This window comes from Chelonoidis abingdonii, chromosome 1, assembly GCF_003597395.2.
Source record: "Chelonoidis abingdonii isolate Lonesome George chromosome 1, CheloAbing_2.0, whole genome shotgun sequence".
In the NCBI taxonomy this organism is placed as follows: domain Eukaryota; kingdom Metazoa; phylum Chordata; order Testudines; family Testudinidae; genus Chelonoidis; species Chelonoidis abingdonii.
In genome coordinates, this window is record NC_133769.1 from 118946725 (window position 1) to 118973393 (window position 26669).

The 26669-nt window shown below is 46.8% G+C and overlaps 1 protein-coding gene across 1 annotated transcript in view; it reads left to right on the forward strand.

Moving 5' to 3' along the window:
• CECR2 (CECR2 histone acetyl-lysine reader) overlaps positions 1 to 26669 on the forward strand; it is a 149241-nt gene that overhangs the window by 82962 nt on the left and 39610 nt on the right. The window contains exons 3-8 of the mRNA XM_075069260.1: positions 14165 to 14348; positions 15696 to 15835; positions 16383 to 16487; positions 17154 to 17203; positions 22792 to 22961; positions 23498 to 23575. Coding sequence (XP_074925361.1) covers positions 15780 to 15835; positions 16383 to 16487; positions 17154 to 17203; positions 22792 to 22961; positions 23498 to 23575 — 459 coding nt within the window. The 5' untranslated portion in view covers positions 14165 to 14348; positions 15696 to 15779. The remainder of the gene's footprint in view (positions 1 to 14164; positions 14349 to 15695; positions 15836 to 16382; positions 16488 to 17153; positions 17204 to 22791; positions 22962 to 23497; positions 23576 to 26669) is intronic.

A 26669-nucleotide genomic window follows, 5' to 3' on the forward strand; every position in this document is an offset into this window, starting at 1 on the left:
AATGAGGAATGGTTGGTGACAAAAGCAGGAAGAACGTCCCATGCATGTGGTGTGCAGTAATGAGCAGAGATTGTGGGAGAGGTGGACAAATGAAGCATGAAGGTTGGCACCGTTGTCGAGCATATAGGTGACATGCTAAGAAACTGGATAACTCAGAGGAAGAGTTATGTGGGGCATTGTGAATGTGAGGGTGAGATGTTTACATTTGAAGTGATGTAGGAGGAGTCTGAGTCAGTGACGGGATTCAGGATATGAGATGAGGTGACCAGATTGCCAGGCCATGAAGATGTTCTGGTCTGCAGCATTTTGCATGAGTGTAAGAGGGAATGATGTTGGGAGTCAGGGAAGCCTGTGAGGAAGAGAGCATTAATCGAGATGGGAGAGAAGTCCCTGGATGAAATAATTGGCTGCTTGGACAGAAAGAAAAGGATGGCTATTCAGGTTGTTTGTGGAGAGAGGTATGATAGGGTTTAGACAATCCGGATGTGAGGGACATGAAGTAGAGGAAGAATCAATAATGACTCCCAGATTATGGGGTCTTAGTGATGAAAGACAGTGGTATTGTCGACAGTAAGAAGATCTGGGAGAGTGGAGGAAAAACAAGCTTAAATAAGTTGAGTTTAAACTGATAGCGGAACATCCAAAGACACTTAAGACTAAATAGTTCAAATGCTGTTTGTGTCTAGGGACATGAAAATGATGTGATTGTTATTGGTTTAAAGACCACGCCACAAGATACATCCCAGGTCTAACAGAACAGCTGTCAGGTTTTTGGTAGAGGAATCCCTGGGATTCTTTGTCCTAAGAGTCTTCGAGTGCCAAAATGGGTGATATTTCCCACATGCTTTGTGCAGGATTTCATGTCCAGCATGACTGTTCTGCTCAGCTAGACACTGAAGCAGATCTTCAGCCCAGGGATGGAGATTGGCATATTAATCACCTCTATTGCCTGGTCCATCCCTACTTCCAAGCAGGGATGTTGTAAAGGCTTTCCCACCTCTTGTCTGAATTCATCTTCAGAGGCTCCCAGATCTAGCGAACTTCCTGAACATCCTTGGAGAGGGAGCTGTCCAGATGCAGGACCAGTAGGGTGACAGTTCTGGGACACAAGAACGATCTACTATCTTCAGTCACACGCTCTCTGGCCCTGTTATTATTTATTTGTATTTTTGTGGCACTTAGGAGCCCCATTATGGACCAGGACTCTGCTCTGCTAAAATGTCCCATCTCCTTTCACCTCTTGTTTTCCCTCAGCACCTCCTGAGTCAACCACTGAACAAAAACAGTTGAAACGTTGGATAGTACAGGCTGTGAAATTACTGAGAGATATCCAGACACCACATGCAAAACAGACCCCTCTTCTTCAAAGTAGACCTCTCTTCTAATGGTGAAAAGCCAGTGAAGAGCAACTAGAGCCACTTGAAACCAAGGGAAACATTTTCAATTCTGAGTGCTAAAAGTTAAACTCCTAAATAAGTCCTGATTTCTGCCCAGCTCCCAAGGTATTGAGTACCTGCATTTCTCCAGTTTGAATATTTAGGTCCAAAATCTTTGACCACCTCTTTCAGAGAGCGTAACGGGACCGCTCTGAACCATGCAGTCATCCGATCAATTCTCAGTAGTCCAACTTCATGTCAACTACACCTCAGTCTCCAATCTCCATTTTCCTGGGCAGAATTATTGAAGGTTCACAAGCTTCTGATCTCTACCCACAAAACCTTTCACAATCAGGCTTCATATAGGCACATGACACTTGTACTGTTCTGGCGCTGGTGGATACTTTCTTGTGGCTACGTGCAGGGGACATATCTCTGTATTCGCAGTACTAGCTCGCAACAGACAGTTGGACACCAAGAGCTGCTGACTCGCATGCCACATCTCAGCAACTTTGTCTGCTCTGTCAGAATATGAGGTCTCTCGGTGTGGCTATGAGACTACATGGGTAACCTAGCAATAGGTCTGTTTCTCAGCAGATAACAGCACCATCCTCCAAATGACCCAGTGCTGGAAAGAAATGGGTGAAAGGCAGCTAGCACAGACTACAGCCTGGTAAGCCAGAGGTAATACTAGCCAGGGAAATGCGTTCAAGACCTGATCAGGGCAGTGACCTAATAATCTATCAGGGGGCATTTGCCTTCTGTCACACTAGTGCATAGGCTGTGAGGCAGTGGCAATAGATACCTTCTTTCATCCTCACCCAGCCAAGAGACTAATCATTCCTCTTGGATCCAGATGTAGTCACATTGATCTATATTTCATTGCTTGTAGGTTGAATTATTGCAACATACTGAACGTGGGGCTGGCTGTCAAGGTCACACGGAAGCTATTAACTAGCAAAAAAACATGACCTGAGCACAATACAGCCATGATTCTCACACACTATAATGTGTATGTGTGACATAGGTTTCATTTTGCATTACCTGAGAGTGCAAATCTTTAGACTAGTCCATTAAAGGCTTTAACTATCTAGACTGCCTCTCCATCCCCAAACCACCAAAGCAGGGGCTCTCAATGAGCATGCTGTGATTGACTGTGTTGAAGCTGAAACTTTCAGGAACCTGAGAGAGATCATTCTCAGTGGAGGGCTGACTGTGGTACTCCTTATAACCGGAGATCACAGTGAGCTTGTGACTGTTCCGTGAGGTGTACCTTTTTACACAAGCCTTTCTTCACCAAGGGATGAACAACAACCTAGCATTATTTTTCAGGGTTTTTAATCTAACAGCAACCGAAACAGGAAGACTGGAGCATAGGGTCCTTTGTGGACAAAATAGGCAGTTCTGCCTCGTTTTTAGCGCCCAGATTCCGTGGTGATGGATTCACTAGAAATCATCATATCATGGTTAAAACACTTGTCTACTCTACAAGACAAAGCTGTGTTTCAACAGTATCTGGAGACAACCATGTTCCTCCCAACTGTAGTTTCTACACTGTGGATGGGACCTGAGACGAATGTGAAGGGGTAATGGTTTCAGGACGGTACTCTAACACTAAAATCACTCACTGCAGGTGTGGGGCTAGTTGGGGTGTACATTGGCTGACTGGTGCACATAAAAGGGAGAGGGTAGAGTGGTTTGGGGATTAGTTTACTGAACAAAGCCACGTGATTGCACTTCAAGATGCATTCTCATGGGGACACTTGATTATGTACTGTTTTGACAAACAATGACAGTATCTGCAGAAACATACAGCAAGCACAGTTCATATTACAACAATGTTCCACTGAAGAAAAAATATTGAAAACTATTTAAAATCTCTTGCTTTTCCCATGCATTGAGTGTAAATAAGGTGTTTTGTTTTGTTTTTTATTCACTTGTCACTGCTGACTAAATGGTAGTCTTGGCACTGGTGTTTTTATAAATATATTGTGTTGAAAACAAAAGGATTCAGAAATTTTTGACAACGTTTTTTCCTTTAAGCCAATTAAGCAGCTCAGAAAAAATGCAGCTGCCCAAACCAGCACTTTATCTTCAGCCAGTCTTCCCTAAAACTAAAGTGACTGTAGTTGTTGTTTTTTCCCAAACCCATAGGAATAATTTGCCCAGTAACTTGTCTCGGGGTCCAGTCCTCCTCCCATTAAATAAGTGACAAAACTTCCCTTGACTAATGAGTAAAGGATTGGGCCTTTGGTCAAAAATATGTTAATTTTAGATTTTATTTTTATCCCTTAATGTTTTCTTAACTCTTTTGGGCCGTCGTTTGCATACACTCACTGTCTTCCTCTTGGGTGTTCCTCTCCCATCCCAGCCAGCCGGCAAATACAACTCCTCTCCACTTGCTTGCACGCCTCTTCAGCTGTTACTCTGGATTCCCTGACTGCTCCACTTTTCTTCCCCACTCTGCCCAAACCAACAAAACTTGTATACAATCCTGTCTGGGGTCAATTAAAAATACGACTCATGCACTTCCCACCAATGAACATCTTTAACCATGGACCTGTGCTTTTCATCTTCAGAGTATTTTATAATCAGATGGGTCCAACTCTGTTTTTCTTTAGGGCTTATTCTCTTCTTTACATCAACTAGTTTCTCTGGATCATTTGGGTGAACAGACTGGTGCTTTGAGATGAGAGAATGTCAGAGTCTTGGAAGGGGAGGTGGCTGGTGAACAAAGCAGTTTTTAGGAGGGACATTAGCAATTTCATGTGGTGCAATAAGAGGTTTTTAGTGCCCAGCCTGAAATTCACTTTCATGCCATGGGTGGGGAGAGTAGACTTGCAGTGCAGCACACGTCACCCTGACAGTTGTGGAGCCACATCCTCCCTGGCTTAAAACCTACATAGAGGACAGGGAGCTGGAGAACCCTCCGCCCTCCCAGAACTTCCTGGACTTGCCTTTCTGTTGCCTCCATCCTATTTTATGTATTGGAGAACAGCTCCACACTGGTACCCTCCTGCTGCTACTGGAGAAGGAGAGACAAATAAAACGGGCTCACACATACATGGATACTTGGAGCTCGAAAGGGAAACTGACAAGACAGCTCAAAATAACAGGTATGTGTGATTTTTCCTGTGCTGCTTTTACCTAGCACATCCAGTTACAGGCGTTGTGGAGCAAAGATTGGCTGCTTCTGTTTTGTTATAACAAAACAGTGAAAACTCTAAGTAAATGTGGGAGGTAAGATCAAATAGATTCTCCTCTCAGCCCCTGTGCTGTTCCCAGGCTTCTGCCAGCCTTAAGGGAAAAGCTTCTTCAGAACAGACAGATACAGGTGAAGCTTTTTCTGTTTGGTCCAATATATATGTCCCTCTTTCTTCTCTCCACCAAATAACATTCAGTCATTCCTAAGCCATTCCTCAGTATTTGCCAGGGGTGAGTGGTGGACATGGAGAGGACACTAGTTAAGAATGGAGTCATATGGAGTGTTCAGACCACAAACTCTCCGGGGAAAGCTAGTGAATGCCAGTCTACTACACTGGCTTGTGAGGTGAATTCACTTCCTCCACTGGTGCTTTTGGTGAGCTGGGAAGACAGTTTCTGTTGGTTCAGTAGTCTGGCCTTGCCTCTGGTGTGGAGAAGGCAGGGTGGGGGATATATGAGATCAGTGGTAGGACATTTTGGCTCAGAGCAGGTGAGGGAGTATCATGGTGTTTCCCTGGAGCAGATAAATGTGGTATAGGAGTGCTGAAACATCTGAGCTGAAAAAAGTTTATCTGTTGCCATGCATTTGTACTATGGCTGCTGGGAGCAGCCTCTAAATGCAGAATTGGAACCTCTCCTAGGGGTTTGCAGCTGCGGTGACCTTGCTGCTTTCCTTTCTTCCTTTCTGCTCCACTTTTTGGGGGGCGGTAGAACAACATGCCTGCCTCAGCTGTCATATCCAGGTTAAGTGGTTGTGTTTGCTTCTGTCAAGCTGGCACATGCCTCTGTGATGTGATCTCTTATTAGATTAGACAGCACCCATCGGCTCTCCAATCCCTCAGCTTCCCTGGAGATTTCCCTCTGCTCCAATGCTGTTCCTATTCTATCTCGCTGTGGGAGTCAGCATGCCAACTGCTCCCTTCCTTAGCTCTTAGTTATGGAGGATTATTTGAGATGGAGTGGGAGTGATATGGGAGTATTTTGAGCCACACAAGCTAAGCTGTGAATAAATGGTCTTGGTTTCTATTAACTAACTCCTTCCTCCCCTAAACTTGGATGGATCAAGAGTTCAGCTGAGAAAACACTGGATTCCCCAACACACTCAACTATATAAATTAGAGGTGGAGAATTACCTTGCTAAGCAAATCCTTCCCACCATTAGATTTCCTGCCCGCTGCTTCAAATCACCCTAGATCAGGGGTTCCCAAACTATGGTACGCATACCCTGGGGATATGCGAGACATCCTGGGGAGAACATGGGAGAAATTGTGTAATGGTGAATTTTATTTATTAATTATTTTATTTATTGCATTTTCATAACCGGCTGCTCAGACGAAGCTTTAAAACTCTGGGAATTTGTTACATAAAATACGGTAATTAATTTATTTCAAGATGTACCAAGAAGAACACAGATACACAGAGATGCTGAATCACCGTACAATGCAGTGGTAGTATACAGCTCAACAACTGTCCAGTCTAACTGAGCTCAGAACTTAGTCAGGCCTGGGGATTTTTTTGGTCGTATATGTCACATTATAACTATATCGGTATGTTACAGTGAAATATGGACAGATGGCTAAAGACGGGTAGTGTTAAGAAGAACACACAAAATATCAGGGATGAGAAGGGTAGGGGTATGCAGGCAGCTGGTAGATCTGGAAGGGGATACGCAACGAAAAAAGTTTAGGAACCTGTGCTCTAGAGGAAATTCCTGACTCAGCCTATAAAGCCTATAGGCTATAAAGTCTTTCATTTTCAGTCTGTTCATAGAGTTGCCAGTTTAATAGAGGCTTAAAGTTTGTGTAAATGACACATTGGGGCTCTTGATGCAGATTCCAAGGCCAGGGTACGTAGGGAGTGCTGATGTTGCCTTGACCTTTTCAGAAGATCCAGAGGCATTTTGCAGGGGTGTGGAAACTTCTGATCTCCCACACTTCAGGCTGTTGAATTCAGGAGACAGAACTGGACTGTGAGGCAGAGGCTGTCTCATTGTTTGTCACCACTTACTAATCCAGCTGAGTTCATTTTAATGGTTAGCGCTAATGGTTTGCAACAAAGCAACGTGTTGTCTCCCCCATCAGAGGGGAAATGTCATTGGCTCAGTAAAAGTAGAAGGAAAGAGGTAAAGTGTGGGAGGAAGGTAGTGGCATTGTCCACCCTTGAACTCCTGGAGCCTCTTTCTTTTGTCCTCCCACCTCCAATCCTCCCTCATAGTCATGTACGTAAACCAAAGGAGTATTAGAGGGTTGACTACCCGGGTGCTGTCTACATTTGGAAAGCTGGCTGTGTGGATACAGATGGGTTCTTTGACATAACAAGGTTTCTTGGACAAGAGGCCATCATGTTCCATGCCTTGAAATTGCAGAGAGATCATTTGAGCTTTGATTTCCCCCATTACACTTCTTTTCCTGCCCTTGCCTAGGAACCATTATTACTAGTGACCCTTTGTTTGTCCACAGCTCCCTGCAGAGTCTGCTAATGTTCTCCAAGCATGAGCCTGAAGAGTTCAGGTCACATAAGAGTGGTATGAGGCAAGGTGTTCCTCACCCCTGTTGCACTGTTTCTGCTATGCTCAGTCCCTGTATAACTCTGACACCTATCTGGCATGGCAGTGCTAGACCATCAGGATTATTCCTTTTTCCATGCCCTGCATACAGTCTAAACTGGTGCTCTGAGGTTGCCTACTTTACGCTGGCCTCCACCAATTTCGATAACTCCCTTGCATCACAGAAATCTCTGAAGGAGGTAGAGAATATACTAGTTAAACTATTTTCCCTGAAGGGGTAATACCTTGCTCCCCCCTCCATTCTGCCTGACTTAGCTTTTCAGTAGCTTCAAAGACTTTAGCCTAGGGTACAAGCTGGTCCTTCGAACTTCCCTCCCCCTCTAAAGATAAGAATGCTAATTTGTACAGTAAAAAAAGGCCTCCATTGTTAGCCACTGCCCAGCCCAAGGCCAGGCCTGCAGCTGTAACTCACATTGCTTCTGATAAGGTCAGCCTAACCTTTCTTTTTTTTTTGACAAGCCATGATAGACTGATTGATTTGTGAGGGAGAGAACCTTAGCTAGGCACTTACATTTTTTTGCTTCTGAAGTAGGCTTTGCTTCTCCTGACCTGTTAGTGATATCTGACTGATGTCATCTCAACAAACACCAGAAATCCTCCCCACTTCCTTCTAGAGGACTTGCTTTGTGGGGGAAAAAATATTCCCTACTTATTCAGAATTAAGCTCTCCTAACCTCAGCTATTGCTACTGCCCTTACTGTAGAGGGGAAAATATCTTGTATTCACCTGTCAGTTAATACTCTCGTTAACACTGGAGTGACTCCCAAAGTTTGCCCCTTTTTGTCTGTTCAGAAACCACACGCTGCCAGCTGATAAGGGAAAACAAAAGTCCTTTGCTTCCAAAGTGGACTCCATGGTGGTCGTCTGTCCTGTTGAGATATTTGACTATTGAGCTGGAGAGAGACTTTCCAACAGCCTCTTCTGTATACTGAGAGTCATCTGTTCAGGAAACCTATAGACTTCTGCTGATAAGGACCTTGCAGGGGGGGAAAAAAGTGGGCGGGGGGGTATTGTTCTGGCTAATGAACTAAGAACTGTGACATAACCTCAAGACTGTATGGCGGCCCAATATTACGTACAGCTGTTTCAGTTTTCACAGCTGTAACCAGACGTAAATATATCTTTCATTATTTTCTCTTATTGGCCAAGCAGGAGAGAGAACTTGTAGAGTGACCATTCCTTTCACCCCAATGTTTTTTGAGGGGAAAGGTTGAGACTCCTGGTCTCATTGTTTCCAGATTCCTTCAGTCTACCATTGTGGAGAACTCTTGGGTAGTGGGTAGAGGAGGACTACTTTTGGGCCGCCGTACAGTCTTGAGGTTATGTCACAGTTCTTAGTTTTGTCCCAAATAATGTTGCTTCCCTCTCAAGCTTCAAACATGCATGCCATTGTCCCAGCTTTCTGTGGCATTTACTCGTTCATTGTTACAAAGAAAATAGGCAAAATAGTGAAGTAGCATTTAATATACAAGAGATTTAAAATACAGTAACATGACAAATATTGTAGCAATGAGTCCAGCCAACTATTTGACATCTGTGAACCTTCAGAATGCTCAACTACATGTGCCAGGGTTAGCTGAACATCAACCATAAAAAATTCTGCCTCAGGTATATTTCCAGTTCACTATCACACCTTTCCTTTTTGATCTAATATTGACATTCAGAAGTTGGTCTGGGTTTTTCTGTTACAAAATTGGCAGTGGGTAGCCCTTGTAAGAGAGGATGATGTGGCAATAATTCTGTACTTGGACCACTGTGAGGGGCCTGGGTTGTTGTTGATGGGAAGTGGAGACAGACTCTGGAACTGTTATAGAATCAGGTTATTGGTAAACAAAACAAGTCTTCTGTCTTCCAGTCATGCTCTGTCTTGGAACCTGTTTCGGAAAAGGTGCAGTCAGCCTCCCTGTTAGAAGAGGACAGTAAAAATCATAATAATTTTTTTAAAATTGTGTCAATCCCAACAGTGCTGCACTGCCTGAGAAGGGATTTCAGCTATCTCAGACTGAGGTCTTTCCCTGGACTGTTTTGTGGGCCGGATGTCTACAGTTCTATTATGTCTTCTCCCAAGCCCACCCTCCACAAGCACTGGACAAATCTTGCCATTTCCCCCCAGCCCTTCTGAAAGCCTCCCACCTCCTTGTGGTTGTCTCCTGTTCCAAAGGATTTCCTTTGGGACCTGACTCTGCATACTGAGCACAGATAAGTGCCTGGAAGGAGATTCACTCAGCATGCAAGATAAAGTCAGGAGAAATACTCTTTCTGAGAGAAAATTGCAGGTCACTGCACTAAAACACAGAGCTCTGAGAAGAGTGCTTTGAATGCAGGGAAATCTATTGTTAGGGCACATTGCTCAGTACTGATTATCTGCCTGTGGGAGAAGTCCCAAGCTTCTCTTTCCTTGAGTATAGATGGTCTAAGCTGCAGTGCTGTCCTCTTGGGAGTGGAGTATGTAAACCCTGATGCCGAGTATGTAAACCCTGATGCCAAGATGTAGGAGCCCTTCTGTCGACCTGTTCCCATCCTCTCTATGCCAAACTGCCCTGAAACTTCTGCAGCTGCTACTACAGATCATGAGCCACTCACATAGTACCCATGTATGAGGTGCTATCCAAATACAAAAGAAAGTATGATAATACAAAGAGTATTAATGGCATAATGGTTTAGAAAACAAAAAGGGCAGGGAGAGCGAGATGGGGTGTGTGTGTGTGTGTGTATATAAATATGTTTTATGGTTCCAAATTATCCTGTAACTGCCTTTATAGTTACTTATAAGTGTCTTTGTGGAGGTACATCTTTGGGAGAGTTTTTTCTCACATTCCTTTTGTTTTAGAGTTCTATGAAAGCTCTGACTCGTTGGGTCTGGGTGTGAAAGGGTGAGATCTAGAGTTGTCAAAACTTGATGCTTTATGACTGGGGACTCGGTTCTAAAATTCCTTTCCAGTAGATGCAACTTACCTTCTAGAGAGAGGTCAGGGTATTTAATCAAAACTATTTTTAGTCCCCAATAGAAACAGAGTGTTTTGACCAATATTGGACCTGTCTTCCCTGAAGCTGGCAATCAAATATACTCCTTTTTTATGGAAAATCTCCTCTTATCATTCAGGATCCCCAGAAAGATTTTTTTTAAATATACTGTTCTGAGATCGATAGAATATCTCAATCCACCAATTAATCCTTTCAACTTTAAATACCTTCATTATGCAATGGAAGGACACATTTTTCAGTATCTAGCCTTGCCATTTGGCTTAGCATTGTCTCCAGTAATTGAACTTTTGTCTAAGGCTATGTGTACACTACAGACCTTACAGTGGCACAGCTGTACCGCTGCAGCTGCACTGCTGTAAAGTCTGCTCTATGCCAGTGGGAGAGACCTCTCCCTCCGACATAATTAAACCACCCCCAATGAGCGACAGTAGCTATGATGGTGGTAGAGCATCTCCCACCGACATAGCACAGTTTGCACCAGCGCTTTTGTTGGTGAAACTTATGCCAGTCGGGGTGTGTTTTTTTTCCCCAGACCTCTGACCGACAGAAGTTTTGCCAACAAAAATGCTAGTGTAGACAGAGCCTTAGTTATGGTGATTTTTGATAACCGCAGAAGAAGGAATTATGCAAATCTCAATATCTAGATGATCTGTTGCTTTGCTCCTAGTCCAAACAGACAGCTCACTGGGATTCGCAACAAGTAATAAATCCTATAGACTCAAGTGTTTATGATCAGCTTCAGCAAGCGTTCCCTAACCTTTTCACAGAATGTGGTACACCTTAGGACTGTGAAAATGGTTGAGATCTAGGTATAGTATAGAACTTATCTTGATGCCCCACCTTAATCTAATGATGATCCTTCAACTCCTGCACTCAGACACTGTTAATGGGCAATGCAACACAAGACCTAAGCATGTCCACTATCTGTAAGGGATCACCAATAGGAGTTTTTGCACAGTCAGATCACAATCTTCCCAGCAGGTTCTTCCATCTCCAGCAGAGGGGGACTGCTCCAAAACCCTTTCCAGAGGAGAACCATTAATAGAAATATTAGAGGTGAGAAAAATCATGGGTGTTTTTCTGACAGGTTGTGAAATCCACATATGGACCCCTGCTTGTCTGGGGAAATGGCCAGCCTGAGAGAGGAGGATAAATATAAATTGGCTGGATGGAGCTGAGGGTTGTTGGGAATGCCGTGAGACATCTGGTTCCCATCTTGTGTTCTCATTCTGTCCTGATTCAAAGCGCCAAACACACAGCAGCAGCTTTTGCAAATTGATGAGAGAGACTGAGCACTCCTGAGAACAGAGGCTGTGTGCAGCTGATGTCGGGCTGACATTATGTCTAGTTCTAGCCGCTTATGTAAAAGTAAAACTCAAACCATTTTGTTGAGTCAACAGCCCCTGTCCCCAGAGAGAATGTGAATTAAATGACGAGGTCCTTCAGATCATCTTTTGGAAATGGGGACCTTCATGGATCAATTCATTTTCTCTGAGCATCAACAAAAATTGAGAGCAAGGAAAATCAGTGCATTCTCATTCCAGTGTGGTCCAATTGTATGACTTTTGCCTCGCCTTCTTTTCCAATTCTGGCTCAGATAGCCAGAAAAATCAGAACAGAGAAAGCCATACTGCTCCTGATAGCTCCTTCTTGGCCTCATGGGCCCTTGTTCTCCAGGAGCCTGGAAATGTTGGTTTGGTTGTCCCGAGATTCTGCCTTCATTAGATGATCTTCTGACTCAAAGTTCAATCAGATTCTGACATCTTGAACTTGAGAGGGTAGAATTTGGATGCTGTTAGTTTGTGGCTTTATTCCTTCAAACCTGGAAGGAAGTTGTCTGAGATTTTATATAGTTAGCATATTTCCAGGAAATGGGGTCCAGGCATGACATCTGTTCTAAAAGTGTGTCATATATTGCCTCACTTCCTTATTTGATGACTTTAATAAAGATCTAAATGTTTAAGCACTGTGTGCGATCAAATAGAAGTTTTAAGGGCGCTCAGTCTATAAAGAGAATTTGATATCCTCCTGTCTGTAGGTTTTCAAGGCAGTAACCAAACATTACCCATTTTAAAGTTCCCAGTTGCAAGTTGGAAATTGAATTTGGCCCTGAAATGTGTTATAGGACAACTATTAGAACCTATGGCTGGCCTTATTTAAGATAGAAGGCTGTATGTGTTGATTATTTTGTCTAACAAAAAACAATTTCTGCACTTTTTACCCCACGAAGTGGGTACTTCAGCTGGCACAGGAATTCTTCCTTAAAATAATCCCTCTTTATGTCAGTAGAAATATTTTCTTCTTATTCAAGGAGGTCACATTGCATTTACTTGATTGGAAGGTGAGCTGGGCAGAATAAAGACATTCAGAAAGGCATGTGCTTTTTCTTTTTATTATTATTTTTGGGTCATAGGTGGAAAAGAGCAACGACAGAGCTGCTAAAGCCACCATATCCAATTCTATACAAGTATCTGTCATTGAATACTATAGAAGGTCAGGTAAAACTCCTTCAGGGAAATAGGGTCAGTCAACAAGGAGTCATTTTCCACTTCAGGTGCAGAAAGAAACAGGGTCATATGGAGTAATCTGCAGAGTGGGGACACAGGCATCTCTTCACTCATTTATAAGACACTGTCAGGTGGACGTTTCTTCCACAAAGGCTGTGGCCATCAGGTCCTGCAGGTTGCCGTTCTATCTTGACCCCTCTTTCCTATCTTTTCTTTCTTCCTCCCTCTCTTAACATCTGACCTTTTTGCTAGTTCTCAGTAGTCTTCCTCCAAACTGATGATGATCTTCTCTCTGTTTGTTAAAGATTTAATGCTTTTTTTTTGGTTACAGTTTTGTATTTGTTTGGTTTGTGGCTATTCTGCTGTTGTGGCATAGTCCCCTGCATTGTCTAGGGCAGTCAGCTGGTGCCAAAAAGGATCCAGTTGAGCTGCCCCCATGAACAAATGTGGGAATGGCTATCTGGTAGTGTCCAGTCAGGCACACAAACTTCCTGTGTGTGAGAGAGAGGCATGTTTGCAGCTACAGACCACAGGTCTGGCACGCTGGCAAGTCACAGCAGTCAGGCAGTGGCACCACTCAAATAACAAAAACAAATAAAGTTTTAACAGTCGGTGCTTCATCTCACCCAGATTCTGTAGATTGAAACTTCCACGCTCAGAACAAGCTGCATCTTAAATTAGACACACACTTATTTATCTGAGCACAGCGCTTGCACCAGAACTGTTACTATTTACAGCAACCTTCAGTGTAAGGTGAGGACAAGAAGTTTAATATGGTACTGTGAGCAAGGTGGGGAGATAGTAGCAAAGGAGATTCAAAGAGGGGAGTATTGTGGTCCTGTTGGCAGGCAAGGAAGATAATTCTGGTAACTGCATTTTGGCCAGAGAGGACAGAGTAGTCCAGACATGGAGAAGTGTTTTACTCTTTAGGACAACAAAGGGCCTGACTTCCAAAATGATTTGGAAGAAGGCACAAGAGTTGGTAATTACCTGGCTGTACAGCCAGGGAAAATTCCCCGGATATGGCCAGGGAAAAGAGAGAGATGGGTGAGCCTGGTAGATAATGATGATGTCAGCTAAAATGGAGGAAGGCAGAAGAGGATCGGAATTGTCTGTGAATGCTCCATTGCATCTTCCCTTTATAAAAGTCAGAGTCCGTGCTGATGTGAACAGCTACCTAATGTGATGAAAAGGAGAGAGACTAACAAAAAGGTTTTAAATGATGCAAAATCCTGTATTGTTGCAGTTAGGAATACTACCAGCAGGTAGGAGAGGGTCAAGCCTAGCTGCACAGCTTTAACTAGCCCTGGCTGTCCTAGGACACAGCTCTTAAAAGCGTTTATGAAAGTGTCCCAGTGTCAAGTCACTCCACTTCCTGCTACATACTAAGTTCAGTTAGGTTGTGCTGAGCCAGCAGGGCACAGCTTTCAGCCTTGCCAGGATCTTCTAATTTCATTTCCCAGCCCCACTAAGTCCTGTCTTTTGCATATTAACTTACAATAGAGGGGACTTGTTCTCTTGATTAGGTCACAGACGTTTCACAGCTACCTTGAGGACATTATCAACTATCGCTGGGAGCTGGAGGAAGGGAAACCCAACCCCCTACGGGAATCCACTTTCCAGGAGCTGCCGCTGCGCACCCGCGTGGAGATCCTTCACCGCCTCTGCGATTACCGGCTTGATGCAGATGACGTCTTCGACCTCCTCAAGGTGCTTTGGGCCACAGCAGCTATTGGATGGGGAAGATGACAGCTACAGGGAGCTAGGCTGGGTTGTGAAACCTAGGTGGGGATGGAGGAAAATGTTTGCCTTCATGGAGGCTGTTTTTCCTTTTTCCTGCCACTGCTTGTATACATCAGCGAGCCTCCAACCAAGGGAACAGGCCATTTAGGGGCTGATGCTCCTGTGGCATTTCTAGTCTGTCCATTTGGGGAGCAAGAAGAGACTGGGGATTTGAACTATAGTTTGGAAGTATTTCTCTCTAAAGTCCATTTTTTCTTTTTGTCTCCAGACCCAGCTTTGGAAATATTGGTGACCGGGTCTCCCCATTCTCTCTCCTTCTATAATGTTCAAGGGGTGGGGTTGGGTTGGGTTGGGGTTTTTTGAACCAGCATCTTAGTGAGGTACATATGTTTCCCATAGTCTGTATATTTTATGGGTTTGGAGATGTAATTTCTTTTAATCAAAAAGAAATGTTTTAAAGTCATATTCTTGGTGGTAGTGCAGTGAATAAATAGTCGTGTTGTTTTTTCCACCTCTGGAGACATGGGTTCAGGGGTGGCTCTAGACATTTTGCCGCCCCAAGCACGGTGTCATGCCGCGAGGGGCGCTCTGCCACTCGCCGGAGCTGCGGGACCAGCAGACCCTCCGCAGGCATGCCACTGAATGTACCCTGCCTGCCGCCCTCTCGGTGACTGGCAGAGCATCCCTGTGGCATTCCGCCCCAAGCACGCGCTTGGCATGCTGGGGCCTGGAGCCACCCCTGCCTGGGTTATGTCGGGTTACAAAGGATCTAGGCAAGTGGTAAGGTCTCTCTGTCATGGATGCATTCACAGCACAAACGTCACTATGTAAATTGGCCTGATTGGCTACATCTCTGACGACCGTGACTTGAATATCTGGCAGTGCTTCCAGGGTATTGACAGCTCTGTGGGAGCTAGGAGTGCAATTCTGTCCTGCAGCAGTGCCCCTACCATCCCCCATTATTAAAGTGTATTGGGAGAGCTGTATGTGGGAAGTTTCCACAGTGCCTCCCATGCTTGGCATGACGCTAGCCAGGGCTAATTAGCCCTTCACTGTCATGAGCACCAAAAATGAAATATTAAAACTAAAGAGAGCATGCAAATTAGAAATGCCAATCTAAATCTCTCCCTAGGTGGAGAGGGAATGTATTCTTTTCTCTAGAGTAATATCTTCCCAGAACTGCATCAGAACAGATGTGTTGTGGGGGGTGGGGCGGGGTGTTTGTGGAGGGATGTCAGCATGTTTTGAGTGACAGTGCGGCTGTTTTTCAACTTGTCACTGTCTCTCTCACTGCCTGCTCCCAACTGAATGCAGGGTTTGGATGCAGACAGCCTCCGTGTAGAACCACTGGGTGAGGATAGTAATGGCGCCCTCTATTGGTATTTCTATGGCACTCGTATGTACAAAGAAGAGCCAGTGCAGGGGAAATCAAATGGAGAGCTGGCTTCAGACAGGTAACAACAGCTTTGAAGTTTTCCTAATTTCCACACCGCCCGGGTAAACAGGGAGAAGAGGGCAGGGCAAGTGGAGCAGAATGGACTATGCAGCAATAAATTGGAGTTAAATAAAACCTATTTAACTGTCGCTGTTGCTGGGAGGGTAATGGTGACCTGAATTTGTGCAGGTAAAATTGACAAATGCACCACTAACTAAATACTGATGTAAGGCAACTAAAGCCATGCATAGCCTTCATGGCACTACAAAAATCTGCCAGTGGGGTAGGAAGATTCCTCCACCGCCACCACCGCATTCCAAGCAACTTGCCCCTTGGAGACAGCAGCAGTAACAAGTCACTGTCTGCTCCTGAATTAGTTACCCAGCTAGTGGTAATCCGTCCTTCCTTCCCTCCCACTTGGCGGCTGTAGTTAATTTCTCCCCTAGTTGGGCCCATAGCAGCTGTTCTGATTTTTTTTTTTTCTTTCCCACTCTTCTCTCCCTCCTCTCTGCCAGCCACAGTTCCTTTCTTCAGGAGATATTTTCTAACCTTTCATTGTGTTGCAGGGGAAGTGGGGGCCAGACAAACACCCCAAATGTTCCTGGGAAAACAGGCAAGAGACGAGGGCGACCCCCAAAACGGAAGAAACTGCTGGAGGAGAATCTGTTGAGGTATGGAAAAGGGTGTTCCTGGAATGGTTATGTGATATACTCTCATATAAGGAGGAAAGCTGGCTGGTCTTTCTTGGCATTGATAGTATTGATGCACCTTTTGGGGCCTCCCATTGGTACTGAAGATGCCCTGCACCCCAATATGTGTTTTTCCATTTGGGAGTCCAAAGGTAATTCTCCCTGCAACCATATCCCCTGAAGCCAGGATCTCAAATCATCTTGTACAGACAGACTGGGTTGGTACTTGGGTGTGGACTTTAAAGAAAATCCAGGTGCTGCAGGAAGCAATGTGGGTGAAACAGTGGATGCTGTTCTTCCCACTGAGTCCGAACTGACCCCTTTGAGCTGCATGTTGCTAGGGGACACATTGCAGCTAGAGCGACTGTATTTAGATGCTATTTTAACCCAAAGTCCTGCCTACCTGAAGTCATTAATGATCTCCTGGTTCTATCCACAAGAGTAAGGGATGTTATATCCTGGCCACATTCCAGTTTGGCCATTTACATAATTTTCCTTGAAGTTTCATTCGAATAGGATATTTCTCACTTCCTGTACAAAATTTGTGTGGTGTTTGCTGTGCATTAAACAGCCGTTGCATTCTTCCCCAGAAGTGGCTGCATTTCAGCAGTTGGTGATGTCATTGCATAATTGCCTTTTTCTTTATAGGGAGAAGGCTGAAGAGAACTCGTTCGTGCATGAGACACAGATGAAAAATGGTAAAGACATTATGGGAGGGTGGGAGTAATTTGATCTGCTATTGCAGTTTTAAAATCATCCAAAGCTAAGAGAGACAAGATTCAGGCGCTGCAACCGGCACCAGTCAGATAAGAGCTGCCGCTCTGCCCGATGCTGGTCGCTGGGTAGCAACCATTCCAGCTCCAGCACCAAGCAGGGCTCCCTAACTGCGGGGCAGCTTCCGGTGCCTGTGGTGCCGCCTATATCATCAGCACTGAAACCTGTCCCATGGCCCCAGGCACAGTGGCCAGTGCCATGGTACCTATGGAACCCCTGGGGGTTCACCCAGCCTTCACAGGCTGCCCGATCGGTGTTGGGAACCTCGGACAGGCCAGTAGCTTCAACATCCTAACCCCCTCCAGTCCCCAAGACTTTAGGGGGAAGCACACCACAGGTCCAGGAGGACCCAGGAGAGCAGCTTGCTGGACCACCAATGGAGGTTGAGGCTGCTGCAGTACTGGCATCGTCCTCGTCATGGCCAGATGAGGCTATCACGGGGCCCCCTCACCCAGTTCCTTAGGATGATGCTAAGGCGCACCAGGAACTATTGAAGAGGGTCGCATCTAACCTGGGGCTCCAGGCCAAGAAGTTGAGGGAGGCTTTGGACTCCTTGTTTGATGTCCTTTGCACCTCAGCATCTGCCAGGGTGGCTTTACCCCTTCATAAGGGGGTATCAAAGATTACCACTGGCTTGTGGCAAACGCCCTCCTCGCCCCCATCTCCAAAAGGGTCGAGCACAAGTACTTTGTGCCAACAAAAGGGTGTGAGAACCTATATTCTCACCCAGCCCCCAATTTCCTGGTGGTTGAGGCAGTTAGCCGCAGAGAGAAGCAAGGCCAACACAGGGCTACCCCCAAGAACAAAGACTCAAGGAGGCTGGATCTTTTTGGACGTAAGGTTTATTCATCTTCCAGCCTGCAACTGAGAGTGGCCAACCACCAGGCCCTCCTTGGCCACTATGATTACAACATGTTGCAGGCCATGGCCAGCTTTGAGGCTTCGCTCCCCAAAAGGTCCAGGAAGGACTTCTGGGTGATCCTTGAGTGGGGCATGATGGCGGCCAGAGCAGCCCTCCAAGCAGCTTCAGACGCAGTGGACTCTGCAGCCTGCGACATGTCCTCCGCCATCTCCGTGTGGCAAGCTTCCTGGCTGCTCCCCTCAGGCTTGTCCACTGAGGCTCAGCAGTCGATACAGGACCTTCCCTTCCAAGGACAGGCCCTGTTTGCAGAACAGACTGATACCAAACTGCACAGTTTAAAGGACTCCCATACCACCCTGAAAACGCATGGGCTGTACGTCCCAGGCCCAGCACATAAGCGGTTCAAACCATAACAGCCTCAGGGATAAGGGAGCCAGCCTCAACAGGACCCGCCTCACAAGAAGTCCAAGGGCTACAAGCGCCACCTGAGCCACCCTCCTCCACCCCCTGCTCATTTGGGCTCCACCTGGAATAAGCAAGGGGGCCAAGCTACCGTTTTGAGGGTGCACTCAAGGGCTACCTACCAGACTGTTCCCTGGATCCATCTTCCCTGTTTTTTTCCAACCACCTTTCCTTTTCCCCTCCCTGCATGGACCACTATAACCTTGGACCACTGGAGTATACCCTCCAGTTTCTTTCTACCCCCCCCCCCCATCCCTTTCCCTGTCCCTCTTCAGGGACCCTTCTCACAAGAGTCTCCTCATGCAGGAGGTTCAAGGGTTGCTACATCTGGGGGCGGTGGAGGAAGTCCCTCTACAGTACAGGAACAGGGGAGTTTATTCCCAATATTTTTTAATCCCAAAGGCCAAGAGCAGTCTACATCCCATCCTGGATCTGCAAGACTTCAAGTACCTAAAAGAAGCTGAAGTTCCACATGGTTCTCCCTGGCCTCTCTCATCCCCTCCCTGGATCCGGGAGAATGGTATGCTGCCCTCAACCTAAAGGACACATACTTCCACATAGCGATCTTCCAAGGACACAGACGTTTTCTCCAATTCACGGTGGGACCTGGCCGCTACCAATTTACGATCCTCCCATTTTGGCCTGGCGACAGCACCGAGGGTGTTTACCAAGTGCATGCTGGTGGTGGCAGCTTACCTCAGGCGCCGGGGTATCCAGATGTAGCTCAGTAGTTTGAGCATTGGCCTGCTAAACCCAGGGTTGTGAGTTCAGTCCTTGAGGGGGCCGTTTAGGGATCTGGGCAAAAATCTGTCTGGGGATTGGTCCTGCTTTAAGGTCTCTTCCAACCCTGATATTCTATGATTATATAAGTCTATGATCTATCCGTGTACCTTGGCGACTGGCTGGTCAAGGGTAGCTCCAGATCTCAGGTCCAAAAGGATGTTGGGGTGCTGCAAGCCATGTGCCACTCCCTGGGCCTACTTGTGAATGATACAAAGTCTACTCTAGTTCCAGTACAAAAGATAGAATTTATCGGAGCGGTGTTCAACTCGACCTGCGCCAGAGCATTCCTGCCTCTAGAAAGGTTTCAGACATTGACAGACCTTATCAAGGAGGAATCTGTGTTCCCCCTGACTACAGTCAGCGTCTGCTTGCATCTGCTGGGCCACATAGCAGCTTGCACATATGTTGTCCACCATGCCAGGCTCCGGATGCGACCCCTGAAGGAATGACTGGCGACAGTCTATTCCCAGTCCAGTGATCACCTGGAAAAGATTGTTACCATTTCCCCCAACAGTATTCACCTCACTGCAGTGGTGGACTGATTGTGCGACGGTCCTAGAGGGAGTTCTGTTCAACAACCCCCCTCACTCCATTGAGTTGGTGTCGGACGCCTCGGATCTCTGCTAGGGTGCGCACCTCAGAGATCTCCAGACCCAGGGTATGTGGTCCCCGGAGGAGATGGTGGTACACATAAATGTCAAAGATGCGGCGTCTTCCTACCTCACCTGTTGCACAAGGTGGTAAGAGTCCTGATGAACAACAGAGCCTCAATGTTCAACATCAACAGGCTAGGGGGAGCGCGCTCATCGGCTTTCTGCCAAGAGACTCACCATCGACCACGAGATCCACCTGGAAGCTTGTTACCTCCCCTGGCATCAAGAACATGCTAGTGGATCACCTGAGCAGGGCCTTCTCCTCTCACCGCAAGTGGTCGCTCCACCTGGAAGTAGTCTACATGATCTTCCAGACCAGAAGTAGGGAACTCCCCAAGTGGACCTGTTTGCTACCAGGCAAAACAGAAAATGTCACCAATTTTGGTCTTGGCAAAGACTCCCTCTCCGATGCCTTCCTCCTATCATGGTTGGGGAGCCTGATGTACCCATTCCCTCCGTTCCCACTTGTCGCCAAGGTCCTGGTAAAGATCGAGAGACAGGGCACGGGTTATCATGATCGCCCCAGCGAGGCCTCGCCGGCACTGGTTCAGCATGCTCATGAACCTGACAGCAGCCCCTCCCTGTTCCCTGCCCAACTGACCGCGGTCGGCTCCTGCAGTCCAACCTCATGTTCCTCCACTTCTCGGCATGGATGCTGCATGGCTGAACCCAGAGGAGTGGATAGGTCTACCTGGGAAGTTGGAAGCCCTCAACCAGACTGACTTATCTGGCCAAGTGGAGGAGGTTTTCCTGCTGGCCGTCCAAGCGTGGCATCTCTCCTTCGCGTTCTTCCATACAGGCTGTCCTGGACTACTCGTCTCCATTTGAGGAATCAGGGCCTGGAATACTCTTCCATTAAGATGCATCTTGCGGCCATCTCCGCTTTTTACCTGTCGATCCAAGGACAGACGGTGTTTTCCGATGACATGACAGTCAGATTCTTGAGAGGGCCTGAGAGATTCTTCCTGCAGGTACAGGCTCCTGTCCTGCTGTAGGATCTTAACTTGGTCCTCTCTAGGCTCACCGGCCCATCCTTTGAGCTGCTGGATTCCTGCTTCTTTTCCCACCTGTCATGGAAGGTTGCTTTCCTAGTGGTGGTGACATTAGTGAGACGAGTCTCTGAGATTAAAGCCTTGACCTCAGAACTGTTGTACGTGGTCTTCTACAAAGACAAGGTTCAGCTGCGGCCCCACCCAGCCTTCCTGCCAAAGGTGATGTCTACCTTCCATATGAACCAGGACATCTTCCTCCCAGTGTTCTGTCCCAAACCGCCAAAGACCAGTGAGGAGAGGCATCTTTGCTCCTTGGGTGTCCGGATGGCCATGGCTTTTTACTTAGAATGTACCAAGCCTTTCTGAAAATCAACTCAGCTCTTTGTCACTACAGCGGATAGGATGAAGGGCCTTCCGGTGTCTTCACAGAGGTTTTCCAGTTGGATTACCTCATGCATAAGGACCTGTTACGACCCGGTGGAGGTTCTGCTGCCACTGATTGTCAGCGCCCACTCGCAGGGATCTTCGGCGGCCTTCCTGGTGCACATCCCTATCCAGGAAATTTGTAGAGCCACAACGTGGTCCTCTGTCCACACATTTACCTCTCATTATGCCATCACTCAGCAGGCCAGGAAAGACGCTGGGTTCGGCAGAGCTTTGTTGCTTTGGAGTCACCTGATGTGGAATGGACATGAGCAAACACTGAAAGAAGAAAAGACAGTTACCTTTCCGTAACTAGTGTTCTTCGAGATGTATTGCTCATGTTCATTCCATGACCTGCCTTTCGTCCCCACTGTCGGAGTTTCTAGCAAGAAGAAATCGAGGGTGGGGGGAGCTGGCAGCGCCTCTTATACCATGTGACACAGGCACCACTCCAGAGGCGCCAGAGCCGGTCCCCTAGGGATACTGCTAAGGGAATAACTTATGGCACCAGTGCACATGGTGCGCACACACACCTAATACGGAATGGGAATGAGCAACACATCTTGAAGAACACCAGTTAAGGAAAATGCAACTGTTTTTTCTACCACGATACAGCCAACTCTGGCTTTGTCTTTTCTCTACCCTTCCTCAGAGTTCAGCTTCCCTCTGGACTGCTGCAGCTCCACACTCAAATTCAAGAGAGAACTTCCAAAGCTGAAACTACATAAATAGAAATGTGGTAGGTTTATAGGATGGATGTTTTCTGCTAGTTTGGGTAGTTTCAGCTTTAGAAGTTATCTCCTGGGTCAGAGCGCCATGCTGCAGCAGTCCATCAGAGGGAATCTGAGCAGATGTAACCCATGAGAAGCGTCCAGACCCAGTTGATGCCTTCCATTATGAAAAATAAATGACATCTAAGGAAACTAATTCTTCCTTTCCCTGCTTGCCTTTTCCTCCTGTGGGCTGCTGGATAGACATGGGTGTGTTTTTAGACTGGGTTAGGTTAATAATGGCATTTCACCCAAAATATTCCAGGTGCTGCCGTTGTTTTATTTCTCATCCCCCATGTACAGTCCCCTGGAGTGTGTATTACTGGCACTAGGGGTAATACAGTGCTCTTGAGAAAGCTTGGAATAAGCCATAGCTTTGCAGGTCTTCTCGTTACATACATGAACGATTTTTCTTGCTTCTTCCTAGACCACAACCCATGTCACCTAGAAGCGTGTACACTGTCAACGTCTTTCTTTCTTCCCAAGTTCTGGAGGGGAGGGCATGGGTTGGAGGAAAGCCACCAACAATCATCATTGCAGAGCTAATATCCCTTTATGTTCCTGAAGGGTCCCAGGGACCAGGCCGTGGGACATGGTGGCTGCTATGTCAGACAGAAGAGGAATGGAGACAAGTCACAGAGAGCTTCAGAGAGAGAACTTCCCTAAGAGAAAGGCAGCTCTACAAACTCCTGAGTGAAGACTTCCTGCCTGAGATTTGCAACATGATTGCCCAGAAGGTGTGTGTGAGCACATAAGGCTGAGGAGAGTCAGCCTGCTTATCTCTGTGTGGTGCTATTGTTGAGTGCAGGGATGCTGGATGGCTGGGAGAGTGCTAAATCCAGCCAGCCATCAAATCCCCCTGGGAATAGGGAAGGATGTTTTATCTGTTGCAGTAGAGACACTTTGAGCAGTATGGGATCCCTAAACACTTTCTAGGTACCATGTAAACAGAGGCTACTAGGCTTTGTTTGCAGGGAATGGGATTTTTGGTGATGGAGTGGTGGTTAGAGGTGGATAGCTAGACTCTGAAGAGTGCTGCTCATCAGATAACTATTTTAAGATGGGACAAATTTGGAGTAAACTTCCTGAGAACATGCCTCTAATATCAAGTCCATAGCCAGTCTGGCCTTTGGAGAGGTCTGTATGACGCTACTCTTGTAAAGCTAATAGTAGTTTCTTGGTCACACCTAATACAAAAATTCCCCTACGAGCATCAGTGGTGTGCCCCAATCCACATCTTCTCCTTCTCTCCCTTTCTCTACCCCCATTTCAGGAGAAGCGTCTGCAGCGCACGGAGTTTTCGCCCAGGTGGATGTCTGACCGTCAGCCCATTAAACCAATCCAGCAGGAGGTGAGAAAGTTTGAAAATGGTTGCAAGCAAATACCTCAGGAGAAAAATAACCCAAATCATAGCTATTCTGGGGGAAGGGAAATTTAAAAAGCATTAATGCTGAAAGAGAGCTTGATAGCAGCCATCAAATTAAAGATGAATATGCAATTGTACCAAAAGAAGCCAATGCAATTATGGGATGCATGCCCAGAAGCATCATATTATGAATTAAGGAAGTAACAGCCTTTCTCTCTAACTCAGAGGCAGCTGCACCCGCAGGAATGTGTTCACTTTGAGGAACTTCACTGCTATAGAAATATTGACAAATTGGAGGCTGTTAAGAGAAAATCTAAATAGGACCAGGAATAGAAGCATTGATTTACAAAGGGAAATTACAGAAGTGAAGAATGTATAGCTTAATAAAGGTAAACATGAGGCTACATATACTTGTCAGGGAGTAAAGACTAAAGGTGGAGATGAATCCTTTCATTTAGTACACGAGGTGTAATGAGGAGAAATAAGATGGAACAGGGAGGGAAAATTTAGGTTGATTGTCCTAGGAAAGCTTAGAGTCAGATCTATTAGGTCATGGAATAATCTCCCAGTGGAGGTGGCAAAAAACCATTACTTGCATGTTTTAAATTTAAACTGGACAAAACATTGGAAAACATCTTGTAGGGAACATCCCACATGAGCCAGGGGGCAGGACTGGATGGATGATTTTTGTCTGTTCTATTTCTAATGCCTGTTAGGGTTGCCAACTTTCTAATTGCGCAAAACCAAGCACACTTGCCCTGCCCCTTCCCCAAAGTCCTCTCCCCCCCAAACTTCACCCTCACTCGCTCATTTTCACTGGGCTGGGGCAGGGGTTTGGAGTATGGGAGGGGGTGAGGGCTCTGCCTGGGGGTGTGGGTTCTGGGGTGGGCCAGGGATGAGGGGTTCGGTGTGCAGGAGGAGGCTCCAGGGTGGGGTTGAGGGGTTCAGACTGTGGGACAGGGTTCCGGGCTGAAGCAGGGGGTTGGGTGTAGGAGGAGGTACAGGCTCTGGGATGGGGGTGTGGGCTCTGGGGTGGGGCAAGGTGTTGGGTCCACGGTGTGTGCACTTGGGGTGTGGGCTCCAGGTGGGAGTTTGGGTCCAGGAGGGGGCTCAGGGATGGAGGTTGGAGGATGGGAGGGTGTGCGGACTCTGGCCAGGCAGCGCTTACCTCAGGTGGCTCCCGGAAGTGGCCACATGTCCCTTGGCCCCTAGGTGGAGGTACAGCCAGGCGGCTCTGCGTGTTGACTTCGCCTGCAGGTGCTGCCCCCACCGCTCTCATTGGCCATGGTTCCTGGCCAGTGGAGATGCGGAGCCAGAGCTTGGGGTGGGGGGCTGCACACTGAGCCCCCCTAGCAGCGCCTCTGCCTAGGGGCCGCAGGGACCTGCCAGCCCCACTGTGACACCAGCTGAACTTGTAACGCCCGATCAGTGGTTCTGACTGGAGCTGCCGTGGTCCCTTTTCCACCGAGTTCTCTGGTTGAAAACCGGACACCTGGCAACCCTGTTTCCTGTGCTACAAAGAAGCTTACCATCCATGAAGTGAGATGACACATTTATACGCAGGCAGCAAAATCCAAGTGTCAGGGGCAGGGAAACACATGGAGTCTGAATGGCGAGTGCAGTGGGCTGTTAATTGCTGCCTATGTACCAGTACATTGGTTCCAGTGAGCTCAGGGCTATCCCTTCACTGCTTCTTACTGTGCTTTGGAGTTGGGGGTGCCGGCAGTTACTGTGATAGGAAGTCTCAGGACATTCATATTTGCAGGGAGGGGGAGTCTGTTAGCTGCCCAGCATGACATTGCAGTCACATGTGCCACATGGGAGCCAGGAAAAGTGCCAGAATATCTGGTGAGCAGTTTGCTAAAGGTTGGTTAGGGGCTGCATTGGTAAGATTGAAGCACAAAATGTTATTCCTGCTCAGTGTGGTGTTGTGTACATGACCCCTTCCTTCTAGCCCCAAGCATTGGATGCTTCTTAAATCTGAGCTGTAACTGCTCCGTAGGCTTCTGACCCCTCTGGGGATTTCTCAACAGGTGGTTCAGATTAACTCCTCATTAAAAACCTTCTGAGCAGCACCCTCATTAAGGAGAAACTGCGGAAATCCTAGCAGAGAATGTTCAGGGGACGAGGGGAAGGGGCACGAGCTGTGGGGAGGCCAAGGGGACCAGTTCTCCATATCCTTATGTTGATTGAGTATCCTGAGATGGCCCATTTTAGAAGCCAACGTGAAAGGCAGAACCTAGGGATGGTGATGCTATGTCTCCCAGTGCCCTCTGTAGGAAGGAAGGAGGTGGTTACATTGAAATTGCAGAAAAAAAATCCTTGCCAACTACTGGGTTCAGAAAGTTTTACTTCTGTTCTGTGGTGGCATTTCTCATTCCAAACAGGTGTGCAAGGAGACACCTTCCAACACACGACCTGGCTGCCTGCTTGGGTGTCTGTGGCCTGATTTCCAAGATGAGCACCCATAGCTCTGGCTGACTTCATTGGGAGTTGCACGCACTTAGCCTCTCTGAAAATCAGGCCACTATCCATCTAGAACATCTTAAAGCACCCATCCTATATCTGGTGTAATAAGACTTCTTGAGCAGGCCTGGTCAGACTGCCAGAGCCACTGGGAACAAATGTTGTTTTGGGGTGGCTGTATGTTGGAATCACAGTGGTCGTTGTGTTGGGTTGGTGATTTTCCTGTTTTCCTCTTAACTCACACCGGAATGGCACCAGATCTGCAGTGGGGGGCACCTTTTGGTTTGTTTATAACTCTTGTATGCTTTATAAACACTGTCTTCTGCCCAAAGGGTGGTGTAAGCCCTGCGGCTGCTGTCTCCACATTGTGGGGAAATACTGAATGTCATAGGAAAGATAAGTGCACTTGGGCTAGCTTTGAAAATGGTCTTTTGGGAATTGCAGGCTAGATGTTCTTTGCCAACACCTCCCTAGAACACATTTATATGCACGACCATAACCATTGTGCATATAAATGTAGAGACTGAGAGAAGAGAGGATCGTATTAATAGCTTAGCATCTGCAGAAATGGTGTCTGGTGAGACACACAGATTGGCTTGAATCCACTGTCATG